At 37.7% G+C, this 25,695-nt stretch overlaps 4 protein-coding genes across 6 annotated transcripts in view; 1 reads left to right on the top strand and 3 right to left on the bottom strand.

Annotated features, from left to right (window-relative positions):
• Positions 1–25,695, top strand: part of LOC126800743 (elongation factor 2-like) — a 138,644-nt gene that overhangs the window by 49,915 nt on the left and 63,034 nt on the right. The window lies entirely within an intron of this gene.
• On the bottom strand, positions 882–10,068 carry LOC126800740 (protein HASTY 1). The gene is made up of 23 exons (XM_050528147.1): positions 9,845–10,068; positions 9,366–9,467; positions 8,659–8,802; positions 8,494–8,574; positions 8,344–8,413; positions 8,140–8,210; positions 7,899–8,062; positions 7,717–7,788; positions 7,373–7,598; positions 6,805–6,867; positions 6,454–6,717; positions 5,991–6,104; positions 5,768–5,894; positions 5,505–5,674; positions 5,330–5,431; positions 4,578–4,681; positions 4,203–4,497; positions 3,869–4,104; positions 2,770–3,273; positions 2,365–2,659; positions 2,082–2,265; positions 1,154–1,991; positions 882–989 (listed from the first exon to the last, which is right to left on the bottom strand). The coding sequence occupies exons 1-22, from the start codon at positions 9,965–9,967 to the stop codon at positions 1,912–1,914; spliced, it is 3,591 nt and encodes a 1,196-aa protein (XP_050384104.1). The 5' UTR covers positions 9,968–10,068; the 3' UTR covers positions 882–989; positions 1,154–1,911.
• On the bottom strand, positions 14,927–19,942 carry LOC126800751 (probable serine/threonine-protein kinase At1g54610). Of its 3 annotated transcripts, none has more exons than XM_050528160.1 (8): positions 19,791–19,942; positions 18,904–19,493; positions 18,261–18,545; positions 17,833–18,150; positions 17,532–17,759; positions 16,851–16,951; positions 16,344–16,461; positions 14,927–15,999 (listed from the first exon to the last, which is right to left on the bottom strand). In XM_050528160.1, the coding sequence occupies exons 2-8, from the start codon at positions 19,282–19,284 to the stop codon at positions 15,682–15,684; spliced, it is 1,749 nt and encodes a 582-aa protein (XP_050384117.1). In that variant the 5' UTR covers positions 19,285–19,493; positions 19,791–19,942; the 3' UTR covers positions 14,927–15,681. The 3 variants fall into 3 exon arrangements, with proteins under 3 accessions (XP_050384117.1, XP_050384118.1, XP_050384120.1); XM_050528161.1 differs by lacking the exon at positions 19,791–19,942 and adding an exon at positions 19,643–19,768; XM_050528163.1 differs by lacking the exon at positions 19,791–19,942 and adding an exon at positions 19,654–19,735.
• On the bottom strand, positions 22,000–25,392 carry LOC126800753 (probable nucleolar protein 5-2). Its single transcript, XM_050528165.1, has 8 exons — positions 25,320–25,392; positions 25,015–25,123; positions 24,734–24,781; positions 24,416–24,595; positions 24,153–24,311; positions 23,373–23,573; positions 22,621–23,259; positions 22,000–22,536 (listed from the first exon to the last, which is right to left on the bottom strand). Exons 2-8 carry the CDS (start codon positions 25,093–25,095, stop codon positions 22,213–22,215), a joined length of 1,632 nt encoding a protein of 543 aa, XP_050384122.1. The 5' UTR covers positions 25,096–25,123; positions 25,320–25,392; the 3' UTR covers positions 22,000–22,212.

Raw genomic sequence — 25,695 nt, 5'->3', positions numbered from 1 at the left:
CGTGTCACATATCCACGAACTCGTATCGACGAGGTCTACAACTCTCGTGAAGGAAGTTTTAACAACCGAGCGACGGAATAAAAGTCGATATAATCGTTCGGAAACGTAACGTTTTTCGAATCAAACGTTCCGATAACGTTTCCGTTTCCGTTCCGTAAAGTTGCAAACAATTATATTCATTTAAACTGAAATTCATAACTTTATAAAATTCAAATTGAATCAAATAATGTATTGAAATTTAGGGTTATTACAACACATCAGTTCATGTATCTTAATTTGCTTCATATTGTGATCAAGTGTACGTCTAACTATAAGAGCCAAATGCATATATAGGGCCATTTAGTATATAACTATAGAATCAAATTAAACAATCAACCAATCAAACTAGAGGGAGACACAAATTACCAGAATATATATAAAGGAAATGAATCAAATGATTAATACATAGCTAATCAAATAAGAATCATTTTCATTATAGAAAGGGTACTTGAATATGATTGATAGGATTATTCTTTGTCTGCGCATATGAATCATATTCATATAGTTTTAAGAGACCTGTATTGTAGGCATTAATTTCATTCGAAGTACATAACATGCATGCATTTCTGATTTTTCAATGTTCTACCTGATCGATCTAGCAGTACCTCAAACACAAAGGAAGTATAAGTGATGCGACGTCGAAACTATCCATCTCTTGAGGAGAAGATGAAAAGATTTAAAACATTTAATCAAAAAAAAAATAGATTCATAACTAGAACACATAAAGCCAAGTAGCTAAAGTGAATATAGTTGCGTACCAAGAACCTATAACATCACAGAAGCCACCAAAGAAACCAGGCGGACCGCCAGGGCCAGGGCCACCCCAACCAGGTCCTCCATGTGGTCCTCCGCCGCCTCCAGGGCCCATTGTTGTTACCAGCTTCCCACAAGCACCTTCTCCAAAGCCAGCAGCTCCACCACAATTACGATCACCACACCATTTGCAGGTTCTGCACGAGTTTTGCGGAAACTTATAGAAGTCTTAGAGAGAGAATAGATTAGCGTAGAAGCAAATGAACTAGTTTTGTCACACCGGTGCACTGTGCACATATCCGTAAAACTTTTTAACACTTACCCTTCTTTTTCTTTTTGTACTAAAACTTTCACTACTTACCATTCCTTCTCCAGCTACTATTCAAAGCTGTACGTGGAAACTGGAAAAGTGCGTGAAACAATGACAACGACTGTTAGACCATTGAAGGGATCAAGGAGTAGTTGATGATATTGATGCCAAACTACTGATGGCAATATTAGAGCACTTGCACCTGAAATATATTGATAGTATAAACTATGGCTCACGTAGAAGCTTTCTACTAAACTACCAAGAATTTCCCACCAGCTTTGCCAAAATACCAGCTAGTCATAAAGAGAATCGACAGAGACAGAAGTGAAGATCTCTTTTTTACTTGGGCAAACTCGAGATATCACAGTAAATCATTTTCGATATGGATATGCAAGTTTTGCAACGGGAATTTTAAACTGAGGAGAGCAGTGCAATTGGGTCTAAGACTGGATCATTTGTTTACCTGTCCTCAGTTCATGACCATGATCAATGCACGCAACAAGTGTTAAATCTACCAACAAGAAAGCAACAGCGAGCTAGACAATCTCTCTCTCTCTCTCTCTCTCTCTCTCGGTAAGTTCCATACGAAGAGATATATCAGTTACAAAACCCAGTTACAAGCAAGATATGGCGTTGTCAAGGAACTTCTAAGTATTAAGGCTTCTATGAGATATGTAACTTGTCAGCAAGAACCGATGTAACTGTACTGTAGAACTCTGTCCCAAAACGGCTTTTAACCTCATCAGTCGTCGATACAGATTTCCTTCTTTTAGTTGATCTCAATTTTGTACAAAAACAACACATTTACGTCATGATAATGCTGCCAGTCCAATACGCTCCCCCTCATCAACTATGGTTCCTGCAATGTTGATTGTGTTGCGAGGTTTTGCTGAAAATAAGATTAAAGCATGCTAGTAAATTTATATCCAGAGGAAATAAAATGCATAACATAATTCTCAGTCAAGTCAGAGGAGCTTACCTGATACATTTGTTATAACATTTACGGATTTCTGAGCAACAAGTGCTTTTAACTTGTTTGCAGTAGCTAATAACAGCAGGCTTTTCATATATTGTTTTTGTTCTTTAGGACTAGCTGTCTTCCTCAAAGCTTCTTCAAAAGCAAGCAAATCCTGCTGTTTGATGCAGGGAAGTGAGAGCAGAACCTGGGTTTAAAGAAGGGGCAAGCACGTTAATTCTGGCAAGTTATCAATATAACTTGAGCAACCCCTGAATATGATTAAGTACAACAGAACTTAACTAACCTGCCTAGGAGCGGGATGTCTATCACAAAGATAAATGTATATGTCACGACAGTGACCAACCAAATCAGCACTGATGAAAGCATTTGATTCAAGGGCTAAACCTTGGATAATTGCAGAAAACAGATCGTTACAGACAAACTGTTGGAGTTCCATACTATTTGTAAATATAGCCAGAACAACCAAAGCACCACAAAAGGAGGAAACTTTTGGCATGGCATCACCATCAGTCCATTTAAAAGATTCTAAACATATCTGCAGTGCTGGAAGGGCAAGACCTTGGTGCTTTAAAATGAAACTGCATATAAAGCACCATATTAAGACAAAGAAACTATAGTAAAAAGAAAAAGATTATACAAAGCTCCGAAAATCCAAAGAAACATTATCAACCAACAATATCAAACGTACCCAACCATAGAGTTTGATGCGAAAGCATCTAACGCTTTGAGTGAAGATAGATCGACTCGGCTGATTTGCCCAGAGTGCTCCAAAGATGGAAGCCCAGTGTTCAGCTGCGGAGAAGCAATGGCAGAGAGGAGTGAACAAATCTCTCGAGTAAGATCTCTAAGCAGCTTTTCTTCCATTACTTCTACTTTTAAGTCTGTTCCAGCAAGTATGGCATGGGCATCCGGAACCTTTGCTCTACCTTCATGCAGAAGACTGGACCATGAGCAACTAAGAGCCTGACTGGAGTGTAGAAATAAGGGTTGCAACAGCTTTTCCAGCCAAACCTCCCACAAATCCACAGGGCAATTCTTAACCAAAGGAATCAAAACTGAATGAATAAGTAGCCTTATATGCCTGAATTCCATTGACTGTATATTCTCTACCAAAGCTAGAGCAACACAATCACTGTCCAAACATTTGTAGAATGAGTCTCCAACAGTGGTTGCCAGGCCTAATACATTGTACCTAAATTTACAAAGCTGTTAGAACTATACAAGAAAAAACCCCAGATGGATGATTAATCAACAAGGAAACTTTCTCAAAGAATTTTTAAGCTCACGTAAAAGGTTATTATATACTACCTTCTGGAATCTAGATTAATCTAAACCCTCACCTCCCCAAGAATTCTATTGTAAGCTTTTTAACAAAAATATCCTGAGTAATAGATAACAAAATCTACAGTGTTCTCTTAAACTTGTTCAATCTGGGAGAGAATTTTTAACAAATTGTGGCAAAAATAAACATATTGTCCTGAGCAGAATACCCACCAATTAAAAAGTAATAACTGATAAGTTTGGAATAAAAAAAATCATATTGTATAACCCATAAATTCAAATCTGTTATTTTTCACATCAAGCAAACACAAGCTTACTTTCTCCAAGTAATTATGAGAATTGGGATATAGAATGTTATCATCATTTAATACTATTTGAGTTTTCCTTTTGTTAATATTGTCCATGCACCTCAGAAAGGAGCATTCCTCAGCTTATAGCCTTTTCCTCCAATTTCTATAAGAAATTTACCAGGATGTATGTAATTGAAAAAAAAAAAAAGGACATACCCACTGTCTCGTATCCCTTTCATCCAATTTCGTATATCTGATTCATTTGGCTCTGTGTATCCTTCCTTACTCATGGTGAGAGTGGATGTAGGTGATGTACCCTTGGACAGTTTAGGGTTTCCTTCACCAATAAGACTGTATTGCTCAACATCACTCATGGTCATTGCAGATTTCATTTCTCCAGGTAGGGTTTGAGATATGGACGGAGACCAAAGGGAATGTATAGCGCGAAGAAGCTGCAGATATACAAGTATACAACATAGAGAAATTATTCATGTTAACAGCAAATAGGCATTGACGAAACAGGAATAAAACCAACAAGCAACAAGCATACTTTGGGAAGAGGCGGCAGCATCCACGATAGATGAGAAGCCATAGGGTGCAAAGGAATAGAACCTGCGGCCGTGTTGTTTTGTGAACTCAAATGTGATTTCCGGGTTCCACTTCTCTTAAGTGCCTTCTCAAAGAATGTGATACAGTGGAAGATTGACCACATAGTTGGGGTCTCCATGCATAAACGAACAAGTCCTAGTGGTTCAGATAGATAATTATTTTGCCACTCTATCTGTGTCCATTGCTGGCTCAAGGGTTCTAGTAACCAGACCAAAACTTCTTGCTGCTGCTGAAATCTGCACCAAATTTTTTTTGACTCAGTTATCAAGGAGAATACAGGGAAAAACCCATACAGCTCATATAATAAAATCATTACCCAGCAGCAGAGGCCATGATAAGAAATGCTTCGCCTAGAAGATTATGTTCACCACGAAGCAAACGACCTTCCTTTTGCAAATATGCCATTGTGTCAGCTATACCCTGCATAAACATCCATATAAAATGATAAACCAAGGACTAAGTTAAGCTATATTCAGTATGTTTCAGTGGGCTACGTATATACAGGCTAAACTTTTGTTTTTTCATCATACACTTGGATGTTCAACCCTTCGTAAGTTGAGCAATCAAAATTATCATTCTTTAGCAGGAGTAATTTGACAAAATGGATAATGTCTACAAGTTTTCAAAAGGTATCATAAAAAACTGATAAAGAGTGTCCGAGATTGAACAGTAATTTGTCAACATGCACTCCTCAGCATAATATAATAAATCCCTAGTCATTCTCCTCAGCCTAACATAATAATGTGTATAAAAGGGCAGTTCTAGCAATTGTTGGGTTACTCAGGCAGAGATATACTGTTTGAAATATGTAGTATGTAAGAGATTTCTAAGCCATAAAGCACATTTTCTAAAGTGAAGGCCTTTTTCGTTTTATACTACTGGCATATATGATAAGGTCTTAAGCATAATTATTCTTGTACTCAGGAAGTAGATATCTATATGCATCCAATAGACAAAAGTCACTGCATGTGCTTAAACTAAAATTGTGTCTTCTATACTACCAATTATAGTTTAATGTACAACAACACTTGTACACAGAGCATAGGCATTCAGATAAATGAAAGTCACCTTCATGTGTGGAAGAATACTTTTGTCAGCAGTTTTGGCTATACGAATAAACGACGTACAGATTTGCAACCTTGCATATCGTGCACTACTTGTAGAGGGATCCTGCAAACATAACTTGCCGTCTCAGATTCACTAAAGTACAATGACTAAGTGTACTAAGACAACCGAAATTTACCTTAACAGCAAATGGAAGTGAGTTTAGAAGCTCGAAAAGTTTATTGATGACTCTGCCTGCTGCATCTGGGAAATAGTTCAAAGATGGACCCATTGCATCCAAGTAGTGACTGAGTACTTCCACAAGGGATGGTTCAGTCCAAGTCAAAGAGAGAAGTTGCTGAAGCAAACCTACAAGACCAATTAATGATTTAATACGCTTTTTAACAAAATCTCAAGATATAAAAGCTAAAGCTCTGGCAAGATATAAATAAGTTTCCAAACCTTCAAATATTCTGCATAGTTCCAGTTGAACTTCAGAACTAACCCCACCAATTTCATTTGATCCATCAAAAATAGTACTCACGACATTTTCTAGAGCAGACTGCATGCTTTCCATCACAGGTACGTCCTGCAATTTAATTTTAAAAAAAATCATTCAAGAGACAAGAACAGCTGACAGGTCCAAAGATGGTAAATGGAATTGAGAAAGTGCTTGTCAAAAAACCTGAGCAGGCGTTGGAGAAAGCAAGAGACTTTTGATGATTGTCTCAATTCTTTCAGAAACCTTGGCACCGGCTATCACAGGCTTGTATGAGGTCACAAACTTGATCAGTTCTAACTGCAAAAGGATCATATATCAGTGGAGAACAAGGAAGACCAACTGAACTACTCTTATAGCCACAACTAAAAAGATGAAGAAAGTAATCTCTTCCCAAACCCATTGATTAACAAAAGCAATCTTCACAATGCAAGACAACACAATAACATGACAGATGAGTCAACTTTCAGGGTCATTTGACTGCTCATCTATCTGAGACATAGGTAACAAAACATTGTGAAGAATGGACCCATCCATCACTGAAGCCTACTAGAAATCACACGTTGTATGAACTTTGGTGCTCTCTAACAGAGACATGAACGAAGATAGAAAAATAAACATACTCGGTTTTTATTTATGAGATACTTACGAGCTTTGAGCGATATTGACTGAAATTTCCTTTGCTGTCAACATCATCACTCCATAACTCTAATGATCCCAAAGAAATTGACGTTCCGTGAAGAATCTTTTCTCTCTTGAGTAATCGTTGGAACGATACCTCCAGAATTGCACTACATATGTCATCATTCATAAAAGTCAAAATCTTCAGCTTTTCCTTATCAACATGGTCAGAACCATCAGGTGTTGAGTGTACAGCAGCCTTTGGCTTAGACATCAATTCTCTCATGAGTGCCTGAGAATGAACTATGATTAAAAAGGATATGCTGGCATATATGCATTATTTACACATGATGTAAGCAATTTGAAATTTTAGCCATACCAGCCAAAACTGGAGAGATTGAATATGAAGGACTAGCTTCTGATGTTGAAAAAACCTGACCATCTGAGAAAACAATGTTAGATTTATATTTCAATAATCAATTAACAAGTAATATCTGCTTGAATGAAATTTTTAGGTTTCAGATGTATATCTACAAGTACCGTATACAATTGGTTAAACCTAGATTTCAGAGATTATCAGTGAATATGCAAAAGGACCCCAAGACAAAGTGAAGCTATATCCACTATGAGACAGGTTGCATGCACACAGATTCATATGTTGATAACCACACGCAAATTAAAACACAAACAGGACAGCTGCCTCTTGAGAAACTTGATACAGATATGGTTAAGCAAGCTCCAGTATAGCCAGTAGAGTCTTAACCCCATTTGAGCACATGTATTAGCAAAATGATTTTTTTTTCTCTGAGTTCATAATATTATGACTGCAAATTATGTCCACAACAATGCTTCATTCTGTGGAGTTTGATATTTATCCACAAGCACACCAAAACATATCATCCCAGTAGCTTTCACACACATAATATATAGCTGATAATTATAGTTACCTGTTGTAAGTAAAGAGGAAACGTGGTGCTATCACCCACGATACATTGCAAGTTAGTTGAACCCAAAAACGCCAAACTTTCACATAAATATTCTGCAAACTCAATATTGCTTTCATCAATGAACCCAGAGCTATACAAAAAGTCCTTGGAGGCGTTCATTAAAATATGAAAGACAGTACTCATAGCAGAATCATATTCAGGAGTGGATGTATCAGCAGGTCTCTTTCTGCAAGTCATAGTTCAGAGTAACACAACTGTCATTGGAATGTATTAACAAGAGGCAAAACCATATTTTACAACATATAGAACAGTGAAAAAGTTATTAAAAGAATACAATTGCATACCTTGCAGAAACAAGTTTGAAAAATTCACAAGCATGGAGACGAAAGTCAGGTGAAGAGAGTAAGAAACCACATCTGTACAGAGAGAGAGAGAGAGAGAGAGAGAGAGAGAGAGAGGATAAGAAACAGACAAATGCATTGGTCTCAAATCAGATTCAGCAAAACTTCAAAGAAGGATACCATACCCATGAATTATACCATATTTAGCAAGATCAGGCAACGGAGCCCATTCAGAATATGCATTTATGGCGTTCAAAGTAGCTGTTACTGCAGATGCATGTTGCTTTGCAAGATCCACTTGTTGTTTCCCTGCTTCACTCAAGGCAGCTCCAAAATGCCTCTCCAGTAACTGCATGAGACGATGGAATTCATTATGGTGATGTCATCATTTGCAACTTCAACTAGAAGTTAAGGTGTCATGCATACATTGTACAATAGAGGTAGAATTTCTGGTAAAGATTGGGTCAGCCCACGCAATAATAGCCTTCTCCGATCAGCTGCATTTACATTCAGAATCAGGGTAAGACACACCGCAATAAATCCAGAGAAAAAGCAACACACTCACGTGCACAAACACCATATTCCCAAGTTACATGAAAAAGGAAGTGTAGATAACACATTGGGGGATACCTTCAAGATCTTCATTGTGAACAGTAATATCTTCAGGAAGCCACCTCAGCATCATGGAGACCAACTCAGCCTAATTTAAATATGAGTAAAAAAGGTGATAACCATGCATGTCTTACAAGAACAACTTGAAATTGTTGGAACCAAACTTACATGTATAGGACCCTTTGCAGAGAGGGGAATTAGAGTTGGAAGCAGTTCCTGCCAAAGATCTACTCCTTCACTTCTGACTATCTGTGACAGAAACAAAAATAAGTGTTATAACAGATGTATGAGCATTGGATTTCTAAGCAGAACTAAAACAAATGCTGTTGGAACCTCAGCAACTAGTGCCGCTGTCTGACTTTTCAAAGCCCACTCTTCACTAGGATTTGCAATATCAGACATTAGATCAACAGTGACATTAGCAAAGTTTCTATGTTCTGTAGGGTTTAGTTCCTCCCACCGCAACCGAACCAAATGCTGCACAAACAATGTAGATCCCGGTCAGACCACTTAATTACCACAGAAGTTCAAGCTACACATATGAAAGTGTGATTGCAAATCTAAAATAAAAAAGGCCAGGGGAAACTGAAAAAAGTAATTTGAAATTTCTGTATTTAACACGTTCACCATCCAAGTATCATCACTTTTGAACAGAAAATAGTGACTTCATCAGGGAATTGATTAATGGATCTCCCATTCTATTTCAACCATCAGGCAACCTAGGTTTCTCTTTTCTTTTTTGAACACTAGGCATACACAGGAATATGTCCGTGATTCCTCCGCTAGCATCCCAAACAGGTAGGAATAATAATTGCTTAAAAAATAAAAATTAGATTGCTTAATAACCACAATTAGTTCGCTAAAGGTACTGAGTTCCTAGACAACAACACGACTGAACCTAACATTACTTTGGGGAAAAAAAGTATCACACACATAGGACTAGTTGACTCTAAATTCCAAATGAACTGAACCTAATATTAAGATACTTATCAAACAAATTAAGATAACTGGAAAAAAAAAACATGCACATGAGCACAAACCTGCAACATTTTAAAAGCATGCAGCCGAATTTCGCTAGAGAAATCCTTTTTCACTAGAAGGAACGCTGTGTTTGCCAAAACTCGCACATCTCCGGTTTTAATCTGCGAAATTCAAACAGAAAATAATGAATCATCATCGAGACATAACAACAATAGCAATACCACACATAATCAGCTGCTTAAACTAAGTACTACATTGCCTGCCAACAACACTTCATATAATTTTTTCATTTCTTCGAAGCTGTTAACAAATTCATGTGATTAATTCATAATTCACACAAAGTCTTCATATCATTTGGTATTAATAATATCCGAGGACCTTAATTTACATACTTAAAAAGCTAATCATTCTCTAATTCTCAAAATTAAAATCCACAGATACAAATTAGAGGCCAAAATCATATACAGTTATGATCAAGCACAACTTCGGAGAGAGAGAGAGAGAGAGTGAGGGAGAGATAGAGAGAGAGAGAGAGTACCGATTCGAGGAAAGCGACGGCGGCTTTGCGAGCGTCGGGAGTGGAGGTCCAGTCGAGAGAGACTGTAATCGCTGCAGCGACGCGGCAAGCTAGGTTGCTGCTGTCGTTGATGCTCGCCTCCATTTCTAGGTCTGAATCCCAAAGCCTCAATCGTCAGAGAGAGAGAGAGAGAGTGAGGGTTTTACAGAGCTGAGAGAGAGATTGAAGAGCTTGAGAGAGAGAGAGAGAGAGAGAGAGAGAAGAGCTGTGTTTTAGTGGCGGTTTAAAAAGAAGAAAAGAACGCTTTGAGGTTAATGCCACCTTTACTCTATTTGAGGGCTTTCTTTATTTATATTTTTATTAATTTTCTTTAAAAATAAATTAATTCAAAAGAATTTGATTATATTCTTTTCTTAGGGAGTTGAGCTATACTACCACGCACACAATAAAGTGGGGGAGGAGTGAAATATTAGAAGGGGTAACAGTGAAGATTTGGCTAGACATTTTCAAATGATATCTTAGACTTAGAGTATCGAAAATAGATACATGAGAGATACATAATTGTTATTAATAGAGCGAAAGTATGCAAATAGTAACTGAACTTAAATTACTAATCTCATGCTTCGAAAATAATGCACATTGGTTACATAAAAAAAACAATAACAAACTACTCAAAAGTATTAGACAATAATTTAGTTTATAAATAACTCACTATTTAATTTGATAAATCAAATAAAAACTAAAATTTACAAATAATGACTAAATGATGGCAAGTTGCCACATGTCATAAAATAATTTATTTTTTACCCCTCTTTTACCCGTATCAATGGAGATATTATCTGCTTTGTCGATTATAAAAACTAACTGTGTAACGACCCTAAAATTTCGAGCCTAAAAACTCAAAATCTCAAAGTCGTTAGAACACCAATAACAATCTCAATGAAAATGAAATTATTTAAGTGCACAGCGGATCATCACTGAGTTTTCAATACACCTCAGAAAACCAATTATTACAACCCAAATTTATAATTTACATTGCGTAAGTTGGAAATGTAATAATCCTCACAATTTCTCACAAAATAGTCACACAAGCTGGAGATAACTAACCTCAAGCCCTCTGAGCGGTCCGTCAATTCCCGTTAATCCACACCTGCGGAGTTATCCACTACACCATCGAATTGGTGCACCGGGATTGTAAACACAAACCCGGTAAGCTTTACAGCTCGTATGAGTAAAATGAAAATATATAACTCGCATATCAAAATATATGAAAATCCACAATCAAAACAAATATAAATGCACTCATGAGTCAGTGGACGGCCCATCTGGTTGTCCCAAAGAAAACGAAGCGCTCATGAGAAATTAAGTAACCCTTCTGGTTACCCAAATGCATTTATAATACGGGTACCAAGAACGCTGGTACACATCTGTTACCCCTCTCGTAATACACCGCCGATATTGGATAGCCACCCGCTACCCAACATCCAAAACAATCTGAGTACCCATGAGCAGATAACCACCCGTTACCTCACATGCAGTACTAAACTGATATTGGGTAACCACCCGCTACCCAACATCCAAAACAATCTGAGTACTCATGAACAGATAACCACCCGTTATCTCACATGCCGTACTAAGCTGATATTGGGTAACCACCCGCTACCCAACATCCAAACAAACTGAGTACTCATGAGCAGATAACCACCCGTTACCTCACATGTAGTACTATGGCAGACAGACTAGAGCTCTAACTGTATCGTAACTTTCGCCCGGCCAAAGGCTAGGTTCCGACTTGCCTCACATGTACAATAATCTCACATCATATTGTACCACACATCACGTCCGAAGACAAATCACAATATTTCACATTCTTCGTGATAAAATCATGTACAATAATCACACATCATATTGTACGTTTTAAAACTTTCACGATATATCCACAATAAAAATCATAACAGTATATTATATAGCAAACTATATATATCCGTATTTATTTACCATTTATACAATATATACATAGTCCACTATATCCTATACATGTCATATTTCATAAACACCTGAAAATTAAGTACGATAATCTCACATCATATCGTACTATTTAAATCACACACATGCACAATTTTTCTGTCACCTAAATGACTATTTTTAATGGATTAATAACAGTATGTAATTTAATGAACTATATATATATATATGTACTTATTACCATTATACTGTATATATGTAGTCCACCAAATTATATACATGTTGTAATTCATTAAATAAACACGCTTGCAAAAATGTTGAATCACCTCGAGGGTAGATTCGTAATTCAGTGAGATTTTACTCACCTTATTGACTTGAGCGTAATTCCACAATTCGCGATGCTAATTCCTTTCCTCGATTTAACGATCACCTTAAAAGAATAAGAAAAGAATTTAGAATCGTTTCGTAAACCTTTAAATGCCAAAACAGTAATAAACGGTTACTGTTCAGCAATTTTGGTTATACGAAGTTACTGTTCACTGTTCACTATTCACGGTTACTGTACAATACTCAATTAATACGTATTTCTGTACGTATAAATATTATATACGTATTTCTGTATGTATAAATATTAAATACATATTTATGTACGTATAAATAATAATACGTATTTCTGTACGTATTAAATATTAATACGTATTTCCGTACGTATAAATATTAATACGTATTTCTGTACGTATAAATATTAATACGTATTTCTGTACGTATACGTACGATTTAAATGTAAATACAAATTCAGTAAATAAAATTTACTAAATTACCCTTTTACAAAATTACTTTTTACTTTTACTGATGGTAATTTTAGGATAAAACCGTAAAAGTAAATAGTAAAACAGTAACTTTTCTGCCATGGGCATTTTTGTCATTTCACATCACAGTAAAATGGTAAAAAGGTAAACCGTAAAATGGTAAAAACAGGGGAATTCACCCCATTGTCTCCGATCACTACTCCGGCCTCCAAAAGCTTAATCTAACACTTCCAATTCGGTACACAACATCAATATAGCCTTCACAAGAACTGAAAAACATCAATTAGAGGGTTAGGAGCGGAATTGCCACCTGAAGAACTAAAAATGCAAGCCGAGGATGCTGCTCTGTCCTTGACTCCAATCCGAGTTGCTGCAGTCCTCCTTCTTCATGGCCACTGTCCCTTGGATGGCTGTGATTGCTTTTAGATCAATTAGGGGCAGAGGAGCTCTCAATTTCGACAAGAAGAAGGGTGACGGTGATGGTGGTGTACCGACGGTGATGAACCCAGAAAAAGGGGAGGAACAAGAGAGATTAGTCCCTGGTTCATCAAATTGAAATAAACATTAGATTGGGTATGAATAGTTTAGGCAAGCTCACCCAAAGGAGGAAGGAAAACATCGTCGAAATCCGCCGGGGTGATGAGCTTCCTCGGTGGTGTTCGACTGCCTTGATTTAAATCTCACCAATTCGTGGGTGCAACGGATGATCGAGGAACATGGCTTGGAAGAGGATGAAAAGGCGATCAAGATGGTGGTACTGCGTGTGTTGGGCTCGCCGGAGGGTGGCGCTAGGCGGAGGAGAAGGAGACGGCGTGGTCTCGGTGAAGGAAGAAAAACAGAAGGAGAAAAGAAATGAGGGAGAGTGAGCTCGGTCCGAGAGAGAGTGAGAGAGAGAGAGAGAGAGAAGCTCGGGGTCGAGAGGGAGAAGGAGGAGCTCGGGTCGAGAGGGAGAGGGAGGACCGAAGGAGAGAGAGAGGAGAGGGGAAAGGAGGGAGGCGGTGAGAGAATGAAAGAAATGGATTTCCACAATTGGAAACCCTAACAGAAAAAGTTCTATATATACCCGTTTCTAAATCGGAAACTAAATTACATCGTTAATAACTTCCACCTCCGATGTCCGATTCAAACGCGTCACATGTCCACGCACTCGTATCGACGAGCTCTACAACTTTCGTGAAGAAAGTTTTCATCAACGATCGACGGAATAAAAGTCGATATATTTGTTACGGAAACGTAACGTTTTTCAAATTAAGCGTTCCGATAACGTTTTCGTTTTCGATTCCCGACGTTACAAAATGGAACGAACACGATTTCATATTTTCGAAAACTTATAACTTTAGAAATAGTCGATTAACTCGTCCCGAAAAATCGGGTTATTACAAACTGCTACTGTTAACTATAAAAACGAGCTGCTACTGTCAAGTTAAAAACTAGTTGCTAATGTCGACTTAGAATACACCTGCTACTGTCGACTATAAATTTAGCTGCTACTGTCGATTGAGAAACTAACTGTTATTGTGGTTTTTGGTGAGCAAAATTCAAAAATTCAAAATTTCTTAAAACATATGTAATACGATACATAAATGAAAGTGACATAATGAACAACTCTATAAGTTGACCCACCTCCAACTTATCGATGGTTTGGCCAGAAAACTTAAATTTGTCATAAAAAACTAAAAAATGAGGAGAAAAAGACTTTGAATGAACAAATACATAATCTCCCACCAATTCACCATCCAACAAAGGGTGGTTCTAGTTGCACCTCAAAATTTACTATTTATACCTCCCTTAATTTTTGTAAAAATTATTTCCATTTAACAATTGAAAGAAAAAAATGGTGAAATACCTTTAGGCGTCTTGTTCTCCTCGATCAACACTCTTTTCCAACCCATAAAGATAAATTATAATTCAATATATACTGCTGGGCAAGTAAGAATCATCAATACTAAATTTGATAAGAGTTTGCCTCTTCAAACTCTAATTCAATAATACCCCATTCAACTAATCGGACTAAATATTTATTTTTCTCTTACCCAATCCAAAATCCTATGAGCACTATCACCATTTTCAACTATAATTTTGATTTGGCTCTTGCTGAGCTTTGTATATCCTGAAGGTACGAGTCCTTTTCATTTTGATGTTGGGATGGCTGGGTATTTGTATACATTGTCTAATATCAACGTCTTGTTCTTTCTTCAGGTCTTGGTGGCTATGAAAGATCAAATAGCTGAGCAAGTTGAAAGAATAAGAAAATCAATGGGATAAGTACATGACTACGACATATTTTCTTCTAAGTTCATATGGGGTAAAATAGGAAATAAACTTTTACAAAAATTATAGGAGGTTTATATAGCAACTTTGGAGGTGAACTAGAATCCCCCTCCAACAAATTGAAAATGAATAAAAAAAATATCACTATCTTGTAAAAGATGGGGGAATATGTAGAAAAACATTCATTGAAAAACGAACAATACAAAGGTTTTGGAAAGGAAAGTAATCTGATATCTCCAGAAGAAAAGAATATGATATCTCCAGAAGAAAAGAACCAGATAACCTCGTTCACAAGATTTCACACAACACACAGAAAAGACAAGTAACTAGTTCGGAAAGTTTACGAGGAAAGGGAACCCAAACAAAGACGAGCCAGAGAAGCCTAGGAGGCAAGGATTCGAGCTCAAGATGAAACTAGATACAGGCAAGGCAAGGGAGATGGAGGGAGAGAGCAACTGAAGAAAGGAGGGAAGAGACGCAACCAGAGGCAAGGGAAGAGAAGGAAAACACAGAGGACATTGGAGACGAGCTCCAGGAGGCGCCGCATAGCAGGCAATGTGCTGCCACCGACTCTCAAACCAGGGTCTCCAAGAAAGAAAACTCACCTGGGAAGGAAGGGGGCTACAAATGTAGATAAGATTATAACAGAAAAAAAAAATTGAAGATTTCACCCCTACACCTCTAATGAAATAATGGTACTGTGTGAGAAGAAGCTGGGACCAATAAATTCACTTTTGTCTGGCAGCAACAAGTCTTCCTTTGTATAGAGTTGGAAGAAGTACCCAACAGTTATCAACTATGTTCTCCACAATTTTAAGCTGCACTTTTCTTTCCTCTACGTGCATCGTGATGTTTATCTTTATGAGTTCCTACAAAGGATTTTGAAGATTCCCGGGCATCGGTATGCTTCTTCCTTCTTGGACCAGTGGAATCAACTAAGGGACCTGACCACGTTTGTATTGCTTCCTTAGGATAACCAAATGAGGTTGTACTAAATGGGACATCAGGAGGAACAAGCGCAAGATCAATATGATGAGAAGCGCCCAATGGGTAACCAACTGCCCCATCCTGGTGCGGTGGAGGAAACTTTTCGCTTTTACTCTTGGCATTATGTGTAATCAATCTCCTTCTCTGTTTCAAATCAAAATGACAGATAAACGTACAAGTCAAAACCTAGACCAAATGAAATAAAGCTTGATCACATGGATAAGTTATCAGCAAGTATGTAGTGATTCGGAGAACACTAAACAAAACTTACGTGTGGGAAATAAATAAGCCAAGACTGCAATGCAGCGGCCAACCACAATGGTTAAGCTAAGTGTAAGGCACCCCAGATATCTTACAGAGTTGCAGTAATCTTTACATAATTGGGCCATTTATTTTTAAATTTTTTTTAGTAAAGTGTATGATAAAAGCATGCATGTGTAACAGAGTATTAAGTTAAAGGAAGATAATAAGTGACTCATTAAACATACATCGATATTAGATTGAAGCTCCGCATTGGCTTCTGGAGCTGCCATGGGCCTAGGACCACGTTCACGTATACGTGTTTTCTTTGTACCATCAGCCTGGGCTCTACCAGCAGCTCTAATCCTACAGTGTAAGAAAAAAAATTTACTCGTCAGGTATTCCACATTATACCTAACTTTACATACACTAGCTAAAAGTTGCAAGATACAGCTTCAAATAATCTGCAATAACATTCCTTAAGAAGTAATTTGTGCACGCTACAGTAAGAGTTTCAACTTTTTTCTACTGCCACAGTACCAGAATAAAAGTAAGAAATGCTAACTTTTTCCTTCATTTCAACTAGTATTGCAATGTGGAGGCATGATACATGTTTATATGCTAATGTTACAAAGGAAAAACTTCTACAAAATTTTAAGATGTCATGCCATTTAGTTCAGAGCAACATAAATGAAAAGCTAATATAGCAGAATTTCTTATTCTCAGCCTCAATGATGCATGCATAGAATCCATACCTACGAGCTTCATCATCTCGACGTTTTGCATCAATTTCTTTTGTTGGGGGATACTGTGGGAGGCTAGAAGGTTCACAAGCATAAGGCTCTGTCATGAAAAACTGCAAATGAAGAATGAAGAAAGAAAAAACAAAAGAACACTTAGTGTATTTATCCAAAGGTGAGACTATAAAAATATTTATTAAAAAAAACACAGTAGCCTATGTAACCCAAAATCGATGATGGTAGTTGACAAAATTATGAACAGAACACATCATTAGTTAGCATAAAAATAGTCATGACTTAGGACCACACAACCAGGCATGCAAACGGTTTGTTTAAAGACCACATACTAGGTCACATATTTGAAAAACCTGACTCAAAAAGGCTCAATAAGATAACACATTACAATATTTTCTCTTTCTATTAGCTCGAATACATACTGGTATGTCGTGAAATCTAGATGCATTCTAATTGATCGCGTTTGAAAACAGATATAGATTTTCAAGGGAACCCTGACATCATGCGAACCTCGAATACAGTCTAGTATGACATGAAATCAAGATGCATTCTGGTTGATGGAGTTTGTTAAAAGAGATAGTATCTTTAAAAAGCAACCTTAAAAGAGGAGACCATTGAGAAACATTGTGAAAACAGTTTTTTTTTTTTTGAACAGAAGATGGTCATAGTGTTAGAACTTGCCTCACTATGTAATGCGGCTGAGGCTGTCTGACGCTCTGCAGGATCAATTGCTAGTAAACTTTCGACTAGGGGCAGTGCTGAAGGGGGAAAATCTTTAAAAGTCTCTCTTATGCTTCTTCTGTAAGGCTCTCGGGGCTTAAATAGAGTTGCATTTGGCAATTTTGCTTTTTTCCAATATTCATCTGTAGGTGAGCCACAGAGTTTGTATATTTTGTGGAGTTGTTCAACCTACATAAGCAATAACCATATTAGACAAACTCACAAATGGACAAAGCACGGAAAAACAAATATATCCAGTTACCTCAGTGCGGCCAGGCATGATAGGCTTCCCAGATAGTAACTCTGCTAAAATGCAACCGGCACTCCAGAGGTCCACACCCACACTATAATCAGTAGCCCCAAGAAGAAGCTCAGGAGGCCGATACCACAGAGTAACCACCCGACTAGTCATGGGATGCTTGTGCTTTGGATCGAAGAAAGAAGCCAATCCAAAGTCAGCAATCTTAAGTACTCCACCGTTGTCAATCAGAAGATTGGATCCCTTGATATCACGATGAAGCACACCGCGGTTGTGACAGTGCTCAAGTCCAGATAATAGTTGATGCATATAACATTTGACCTGAAATGTGAAGTGCGCATCAATTTGAGAGAATATCACAGGAGTAAACAACCAAACATGTAGTGAATGGTGTTGATCGGATATGGAAGTTCAGGGAAATGCTGGATAACCTGGGGTTCTGTGAATTTAATATCTGGGCTTGCAGCAAGTCCAGCTAGATCATGTTCCATATATTCAAATACCAAGTACAAACTACATGACATCCTTGAAGTGACCAGACCCTCCAACTTCACAACATTAGTATGATCTAATCTCCGCAAAATTAGGATTTCCCTAGCCATAAACTTCACACTCTCGGGTTCCAAATTGTCAAATCTAACTTTCTTTAGAGCAACAATTTTCCCCGTCAACATATCTTTAGCTTTGTACACATTACTGTAAGTTCCAGACCCAATCTGACATCAGAGAAAAGGAAATATAAGTTTAGTTACAAACTCAAAGCACAACAGAAAGTAGAGACATGAAGAGCAAGCAATGCACAAAGCCATTAGAAAATTTGCATGTGAACAAAAAGTAACTGACACTCTGCAACATTTGTTATGGCCAACACCATTTATGAGAGACATTCCAAATAAGGAGTTCTTGAACAATGCATCTCAAATGACCTAGCCTATACATTTTCCCTTCATTGAACATGATCATAACAACATCACTAATTCCATAAACCACAGTTACTAAACTTCAGATTAAGCAGTTTCAGAATCACAATATCAATCTTTGTCCAGAAATAGAAAGTGGAATAAGGAAACACACCTTATCAATCTTCTCAAAGGTGTCTGCTTTCCGTGGAATCCACCCATTGAGTGCCTCCCCACACACAGCCGTCAGCCAAGGAGGCCACCCAGCAGCTACCTGCTCGCCACGGGCTTTATTTGGCATATTACTCAGCCTCGGGTTTGGCTTGGACCGCCTTCTCTCCCCCTTCGGAGGCCGCTGGCTTTCATGGCCGTTCTCCTCCTTCTTAGCCTCATCCCCACCAACAACAACCTCACCCACAACTTGAACCTCACTATCTACATTGGCCACCACAACATCATCTACCTTCCTACTGGACTCCACACTCAAATCCTCCCTCACACTCTTAGACGCAGTCTCAACTCCTGAGGGCGCTTCTCTGCTAATTATACACCCCATTCTTGAATCTAAGCCTCATCTCTCAACATTTTACACAACAAAAGACTAAAAAAAAAATCTACCTTTCTTCCTCCTAAACTAATCACTAACAAAACTTACCAAATTGCCTAAACACCCTAATCAAATCTACAACACACAAACCCCAAAGAACCAGTCTTTAAACTAAAACATCATCACAAAATTGAGCCCAACTACTTCAATGGATCAACCTGTTCACCAAACCAAGCACAGAAATGCACACGATTAACAAAAACCCAAGAATCAAAATCACCAAACTAACACAAAACACCAAAAACTAGCTCAAAGGTTGAATTTTTAGTCAAAAAAAGAACTGGGTTATGTTCCAAGATTCAATCACGGGTCAGAAACCTGATCTGGGTATTGAAGGAGTTGAACGAATAAATGAATTTCCGAAAGAAAGGAAAGTGACAGACAGACTGGTAGAGAGAGAAAGTGATTCATATAAATAGAGAGAGAAAGAAAAACAGGGTAGAGTTGAAACTTACTGTGAGAAACAGGGTAGGAGATGAAACATCAATTAGTTTGGTTGGATTGGTAAGATATGTGAAGTGTGGGTTTTGTTTTGGTGTGGGTTATTGGCGTTGTTTCAGACAAATATAAAGGAGTAGCAGATCTCTCCAATTTTTTTTCAAGTCAAAACCCGACAACTCTCTAATCTCCCTTTCTTCCAAGATGAGGAATGAATTTATATTACCATTTTCTCGGTCTAATATATTAATAAATTTATGATGCAAAAAATATTACAACATCTTTTTTCTTTAAATTAGATTCATAACTCGTGCGGTACATGTGCTAATTTATCGCACTTATCATCTTATAAAATGAATTTTATTTGTCGTTACATGTTATAATTTATTTTTTAAGACTTATTCATTTTAATTTTTTTAACAATCATTTTGTGTAATTGTGTTTAATAAAAATAGTATTTTAGGCAAAACATAATTTGATGATTTTTGAAGGGTGTTGGCTTTATAGTAGTAAAGATAAGTTCTTTCTTTGGGTAGGCTTCTCTATTGGTTTCCCTAATTTGAGCCATCATACCAATTTAGAGATCTCTATCCCTCAGGTTGGGGATGAAATGAGAAATTCTGCAAGACTACGGAGGACCACATGACTAGTAGAGAAGAAGAAGATGATGAAAGCGCGATAATGAAATTAAGGTAATTAATTTTAGCGGCCGTTAATTCTTGAAGACGATCAATCATTTTGAAAATTAACATTCGAGTAGAAGATATCATTAGTTTAAAAAGTCATCAAAAGAGAGATATAATTAACACTTGACCGAACCACTTGAATTGCTCTAATACATATTATGATAATAGCTACCAAAAGATAACGATTTGACTACGTTTTTCACCATCGTCTTTGTTCATCGCACTTCTTGCTTGTAATGTACCTTGATTCTCATGGAACTTTTCGTTCTCTAACATTAAATGTATCTCAAATAAAAAGTTGACGAAGTAAGTTAAACGTTATATATCAATCTTGGAGTTTTCCTTTTGTTATGACAACCTGGCACATGTCCATTATCAACTTTCCTCACTGCGCATATGACGAAAGATAGTGAAGAAAGAAGAACAGCTTAACCCTCCAAAATTCCAGCTTAGTAATGGTAAACTACTTACAACAGTCGTTCACAACCTCACCTTCGTCATTGACCTCCACACAACCCTAAGTTATTGCTCGATTGAATATGGATGAAATTCAACAAACATTTCAGTATTGGCATTGAGAGATGCACCGTACCGACCTTCACTGTCTTGCAGAACCAAATGACTGCTCTCCAAAATATTTGTCTCCAACTTCAAAGGCCGTCTACAACGGTCTTCAATGGCCTCACAGTTCGTCCCATGCACAATAAGAATGGGGAGGACCTCTACCGTTTTGATTATCAGAAGAATCAAGGCATGGATTTGGACTCTGACTCGGAAGAAGGACATGTAAGATTGACAAAACCTTTCCAAAATTCTACATGCCAACAACGAAGTTCTGTTGGAGAAGTTTGTAGACATGATTTTGCTCGAAATGGATAACCAAGCTTATGTTGGATTTTGATCAAAAGCAAGCGATTGATCACTTGGCAATGACTTGCAGTAAAACTTTGACTTGGGGTCCCTTGATTGATTTTGATGATTATGGTCTTTGCCTCAGTGCTAGTGTATATGATATGATAGTAAATGATAATGAAATGGGTGAGGTTAAAGTTACTGATGCAAGTTATGGTGCTCCTCACTATATTAATCTTGTGTCGGGTAAAGAAGCCTTGTGATATTGGATGTTTGGTGTTATACACTGCAATTGGAACTTAATTATGTCTTGCGACCTGGCATTTACTATGGTTGGTCTGCAACTTCATTCTTCCACCTTATGTTGGCATCTGGAATAATGAACAAGCCTCTGCCTCCTCCTCAATCTTAGTTTCCTGTTGATTTCCTTAATTGACGGATCAGAATCATTCTTCTGTATTCGCAGCAGACAATTTGTAACATCACGAAAAGACGATTGACCAATTGTCAAATATGAACAAAAGATCTCTTCATAGAAGTGCAGTGGTGACCTTGCAAAGTGCAAAGCGTTCAAGTACTGAAATAGAATCCAGGAGAGGGCCAAAAGGTTGGCATCCATATAGTAAAAAAAGACATGATTTACAGCCGCAGGCAAATTAAAATCTGAAAATGGTCGAAATGGACAGGATTTCAGGATACAAACTAAAAAATAGATGATACTTAAATATGACTCTTTTGACCAACTTCATGCAACAGATGTCCATAGAAAAATAAATTAGGGGTTACATAACAAATGTCCACACTAGCAAAGTGATAAAACAACACAAGACATATTCTATATATAGAAAAGCCGACTGAGTGCCTAAGTTGACCAAAATTGCCGAGTAGTTGCCCAAGTTCCTTAATCCTCACTCTTCTTCTTTTTCTTCTTCTCTTTCTTCTTGCTTGGAGCTTCAGCCTCTTCCTCTTCTTCGGCGTGTTTTCTTTTCCTTTTCTTCTTCTCTCCCTCGCCATTCTGTACCTCGGCATCCTCAGCTGAAGATTTTTTCTTTTTCTTCTTTTCTTTCTTCACTGGCTCTTCATCTTGTGGTTCTACATTGTCATTTGTCTCAGTCATGTCCTCGTCATCATCCTTCTTCCTTTTCTTCTTCTCCTTCATTGTTTCATCAGTCTTTCCAGCAGGAGTGGTCTGCCCAAGAACTGAATCTGCAGCAGGATTATATGCCTACAAAGAGCACAAAAAGTCATTATAAGCTGATACTCAACATAATTAACCGGCTAATGTAGAACTACAAAACAAATGTCAAACCTTGGCAGCAGTTATCAATCCTCCATTTCCCTTCTTGCGATCCTTGTCATACGCTTCTATCAATGGTTTTCCTTTAGCTGATCCAGCAGACTGACTCAAAGCTTTGCCTTCAAGACTCCTTATCCGTGCTTCCACTTTGGCTCGACTTTCCACTCCCATCGAGTTATCTAGGCTGTCTCCCTCTCTAAGAGCATCGATTCTAATGTTAATAGCAGCTTTGCTAGCAAGCGTACGAGAGATTTTACCCTTGAGCTTTGGTGCTGCTTGACCAACCAAGGATGCATGGTAGATAAGCCCATATTTTGGAGTTGCATGCTTAGTCTTGAGGGCCCTGAAGAGAGCCTTTTCAGCTCCAAGAATCTGAATCGTGCTCCCAGGCTGCTTTGCAAGGTTCACCAAGCTACCACCATGGGCAATGAGGCGAGCACCAACAAGCTCCCCAACCAGAGCAGTCAAATTTGGTGCAATGGTGTTCATCCTTGTTTTTAGATAATCATATAGCTGGGCTCTATACTCAGATAGAGAAAGAACTTGCTCACAGAGTTCTTGGATGTTAATCAAATCAAGGTCACTAATTTCAGTTCCCATAGATATGACAGCTGCTTCTTTCAGTTCAGTCTCAACCTCATCCGATAATATCTGAAATAAATTGACCAAAGAAATGATTCAATACTTCCACCTCATAATAGTCATGCAACTACAATGCAAATTATGGGTTCACAAAAGTATAATGATACATAACCAATTATTACCTCTGAGAAATCAAGCTTTGCTGCATTAACACGAAAACCCATCAGCTTTACTGCCTTGGCATAAGCAATATTTTCCTGTATGATCTTAGCAAGTTCTGGAAAATGCCAACCGTACCATTCTCGAACTCTCATTGCATATGTATTTAGCTCTTTATCAAGATCATCAAGCAAACCAATGGCTTGAATAACCATTGTATCAACCTGAAACATAGTGATATATCAGGAATTACAGCTCAGAAAACTATATTCAGTACATAACGCTGAGCCACATTGGAGACATAAAAATTTATTTGCAAATTTCACTTTATCCAGTTCATTTTACTGATACACTACCAGTCCTGATAACTAAATATGCAAACCCTAAAATACATATTACTCAGTTATTAGATTTTGTGCACGTGCAGTCATTTCACAACAGAGCACATATAAATAGAATACAAAAACCATACTAAAGGTACTCTTCGTCTTCCTTTAAATTCAACTAGGAGAAGAAAAGAAAAACAAACACAGAACAACATAAAATAAAATACAGTAGTTTAGATTTCATTGCAAAATCATTCGAAATCCACCAGTCAATATGCAATACGCTCAAAGAACATAAATAACCAAGCTGGATACCTAGCACCATTATACTGTGACAAAAAAATGTATTGTTAATCTTGGGCCATACAAATGCACAACCCAATGCACCAATGAATATTGCTCTATTCTTGACAAATGGCAATCCATCCTTTACTTATATTATTCAAGAGTTAGGTTGTAAGATTAAAGAATACACACCTTATCGGCACTGAACTTGAGCTTGTATCGAGATAAGCTATGAGACAAACCCAAGGCCATTGGCGCCTCATCTTGTAGACCCATTACAAGTTCATTCAACTGACTTCTAATACCTCTCATCAACTCCATCACAGCATTGTCATGAACACATTCAATTTTCTGCAAGAATTAAAAATCCATCAACTTACATGGAAACATAAGATAACAACAGACTACTCTTTCTAATCATATCTTCATCAATGGCAACTTTCACGCTTCCTTACCAGTTTCTCCTTAATGATATTTCCTAGCTTTGAATCTGCAACACCCAAAGTTTCACCCTCGCAGTGCTTCTTCAAGAACTTGCGCAGATCTTTGGTGGTTTTACCCTCAATCAACATCGTTGCTGCCTCCAAAGCCTCAGACATATTATCAAACTTGGAGAAAGCTTTCAGTTTTATGACCTGCACATCCATACCATGATACACATTAAATACTAAAAGCAAGCAAAGACATGGCAAATCTATCAGAGTATATAGTCTATAAAACACATATCACACACAGAACAATGTACACTAAGCAGATACACAACGAGAAATGACCTTTCTTGCTGAGTCTCCAGTTTCAAATTCCTTTGCTATGTCCTTCGCCTGCAATGCAATTCAACATGAGAGAAACTTAAACCCAGAACTCAAACGGTGAGGAAAATCAGTTATTTCAATGACACAAATCTAGAATCTATACATAACTCCCCACTACAAAACAGAGTAACCAGACTACAAAACTGCAACTACCTTTACTTTACAACCAGCTCAACACATGGATTACATTTACACATAAATCAAACCCAGATTACATACAAAAGCCTTGAGAGTGTGATTACCTCAGCTTTGGTGAACTTGCCGTCATCTTTCAACACTTTGAAGAGCATAAACCCTCCAGGGTTTTCAAACAAGAGAAGCATTTTCGCAGTTTTCCTCCAACACAAAACCCTACACAACAACAAAAAAAAACACCATAAACCCAAGTAAGTCCCTGAAACCAATCACTGAAAAGCAACAACCTTCAGACCCATAAAGGCCTCTGAAAACAGAGACAAAGGATCAAGCTTGTAAACGCTAAAGCTCCAAACTTTAGCAGCAGAGAAGAACCAAAGGATAAACCCATAAGAGCCCAGGTCAAGTTTACCTCTGAATTTGGCTGCTGTGGAGGTTCGGCTGCGTTTAGAGGGAGGAAGTGGAGGCAAAGGTCAGGGTCTAGGGTTTAAAGGCCAAGAGGGAGAGAGAGGATGCTTTAATTTATATAGGACTTTTATGTAACAGGTAAGAGATTTTACTGACGACACGTGTTAATTTCCTGGGTAGTTTAGGGATTGGGGAAAGTTAGTCTGGGTATTTCTGTCCAAAATTGCACAGAAGTTATGTGGCTTGATACGTGGCGAGTACAGAAGACGGGTGTACAGATGCTTCCGTGAGCAACATAACATATGATAATATTAGGGTTTTGGTTCACTGGTATCAGTGGTATGGTTCAGGGTTCATCTGGGATCTCCATTTGTTTTGTT

The sequence above is a fragment of the Argentina anserina genome, chromosome 6 (genome assembly GCF_933775445.1).
Source record: "Argentina anserina chromosome 6, drPotAnse1.1, whole genome shotgun sequence".
Classification (NCBI taxonomy): Eukaryota; Viridiplantae; Streptophyta; class Magnoliopsida; order Rosales; family Rosaceae; genus Argentina; species Argentina anserina.
The sequence above is the reverse complement of the archived record's forward strand: the minus strand, read 5'-3'. Positions and strand labels throughout refer to the sequence as shown.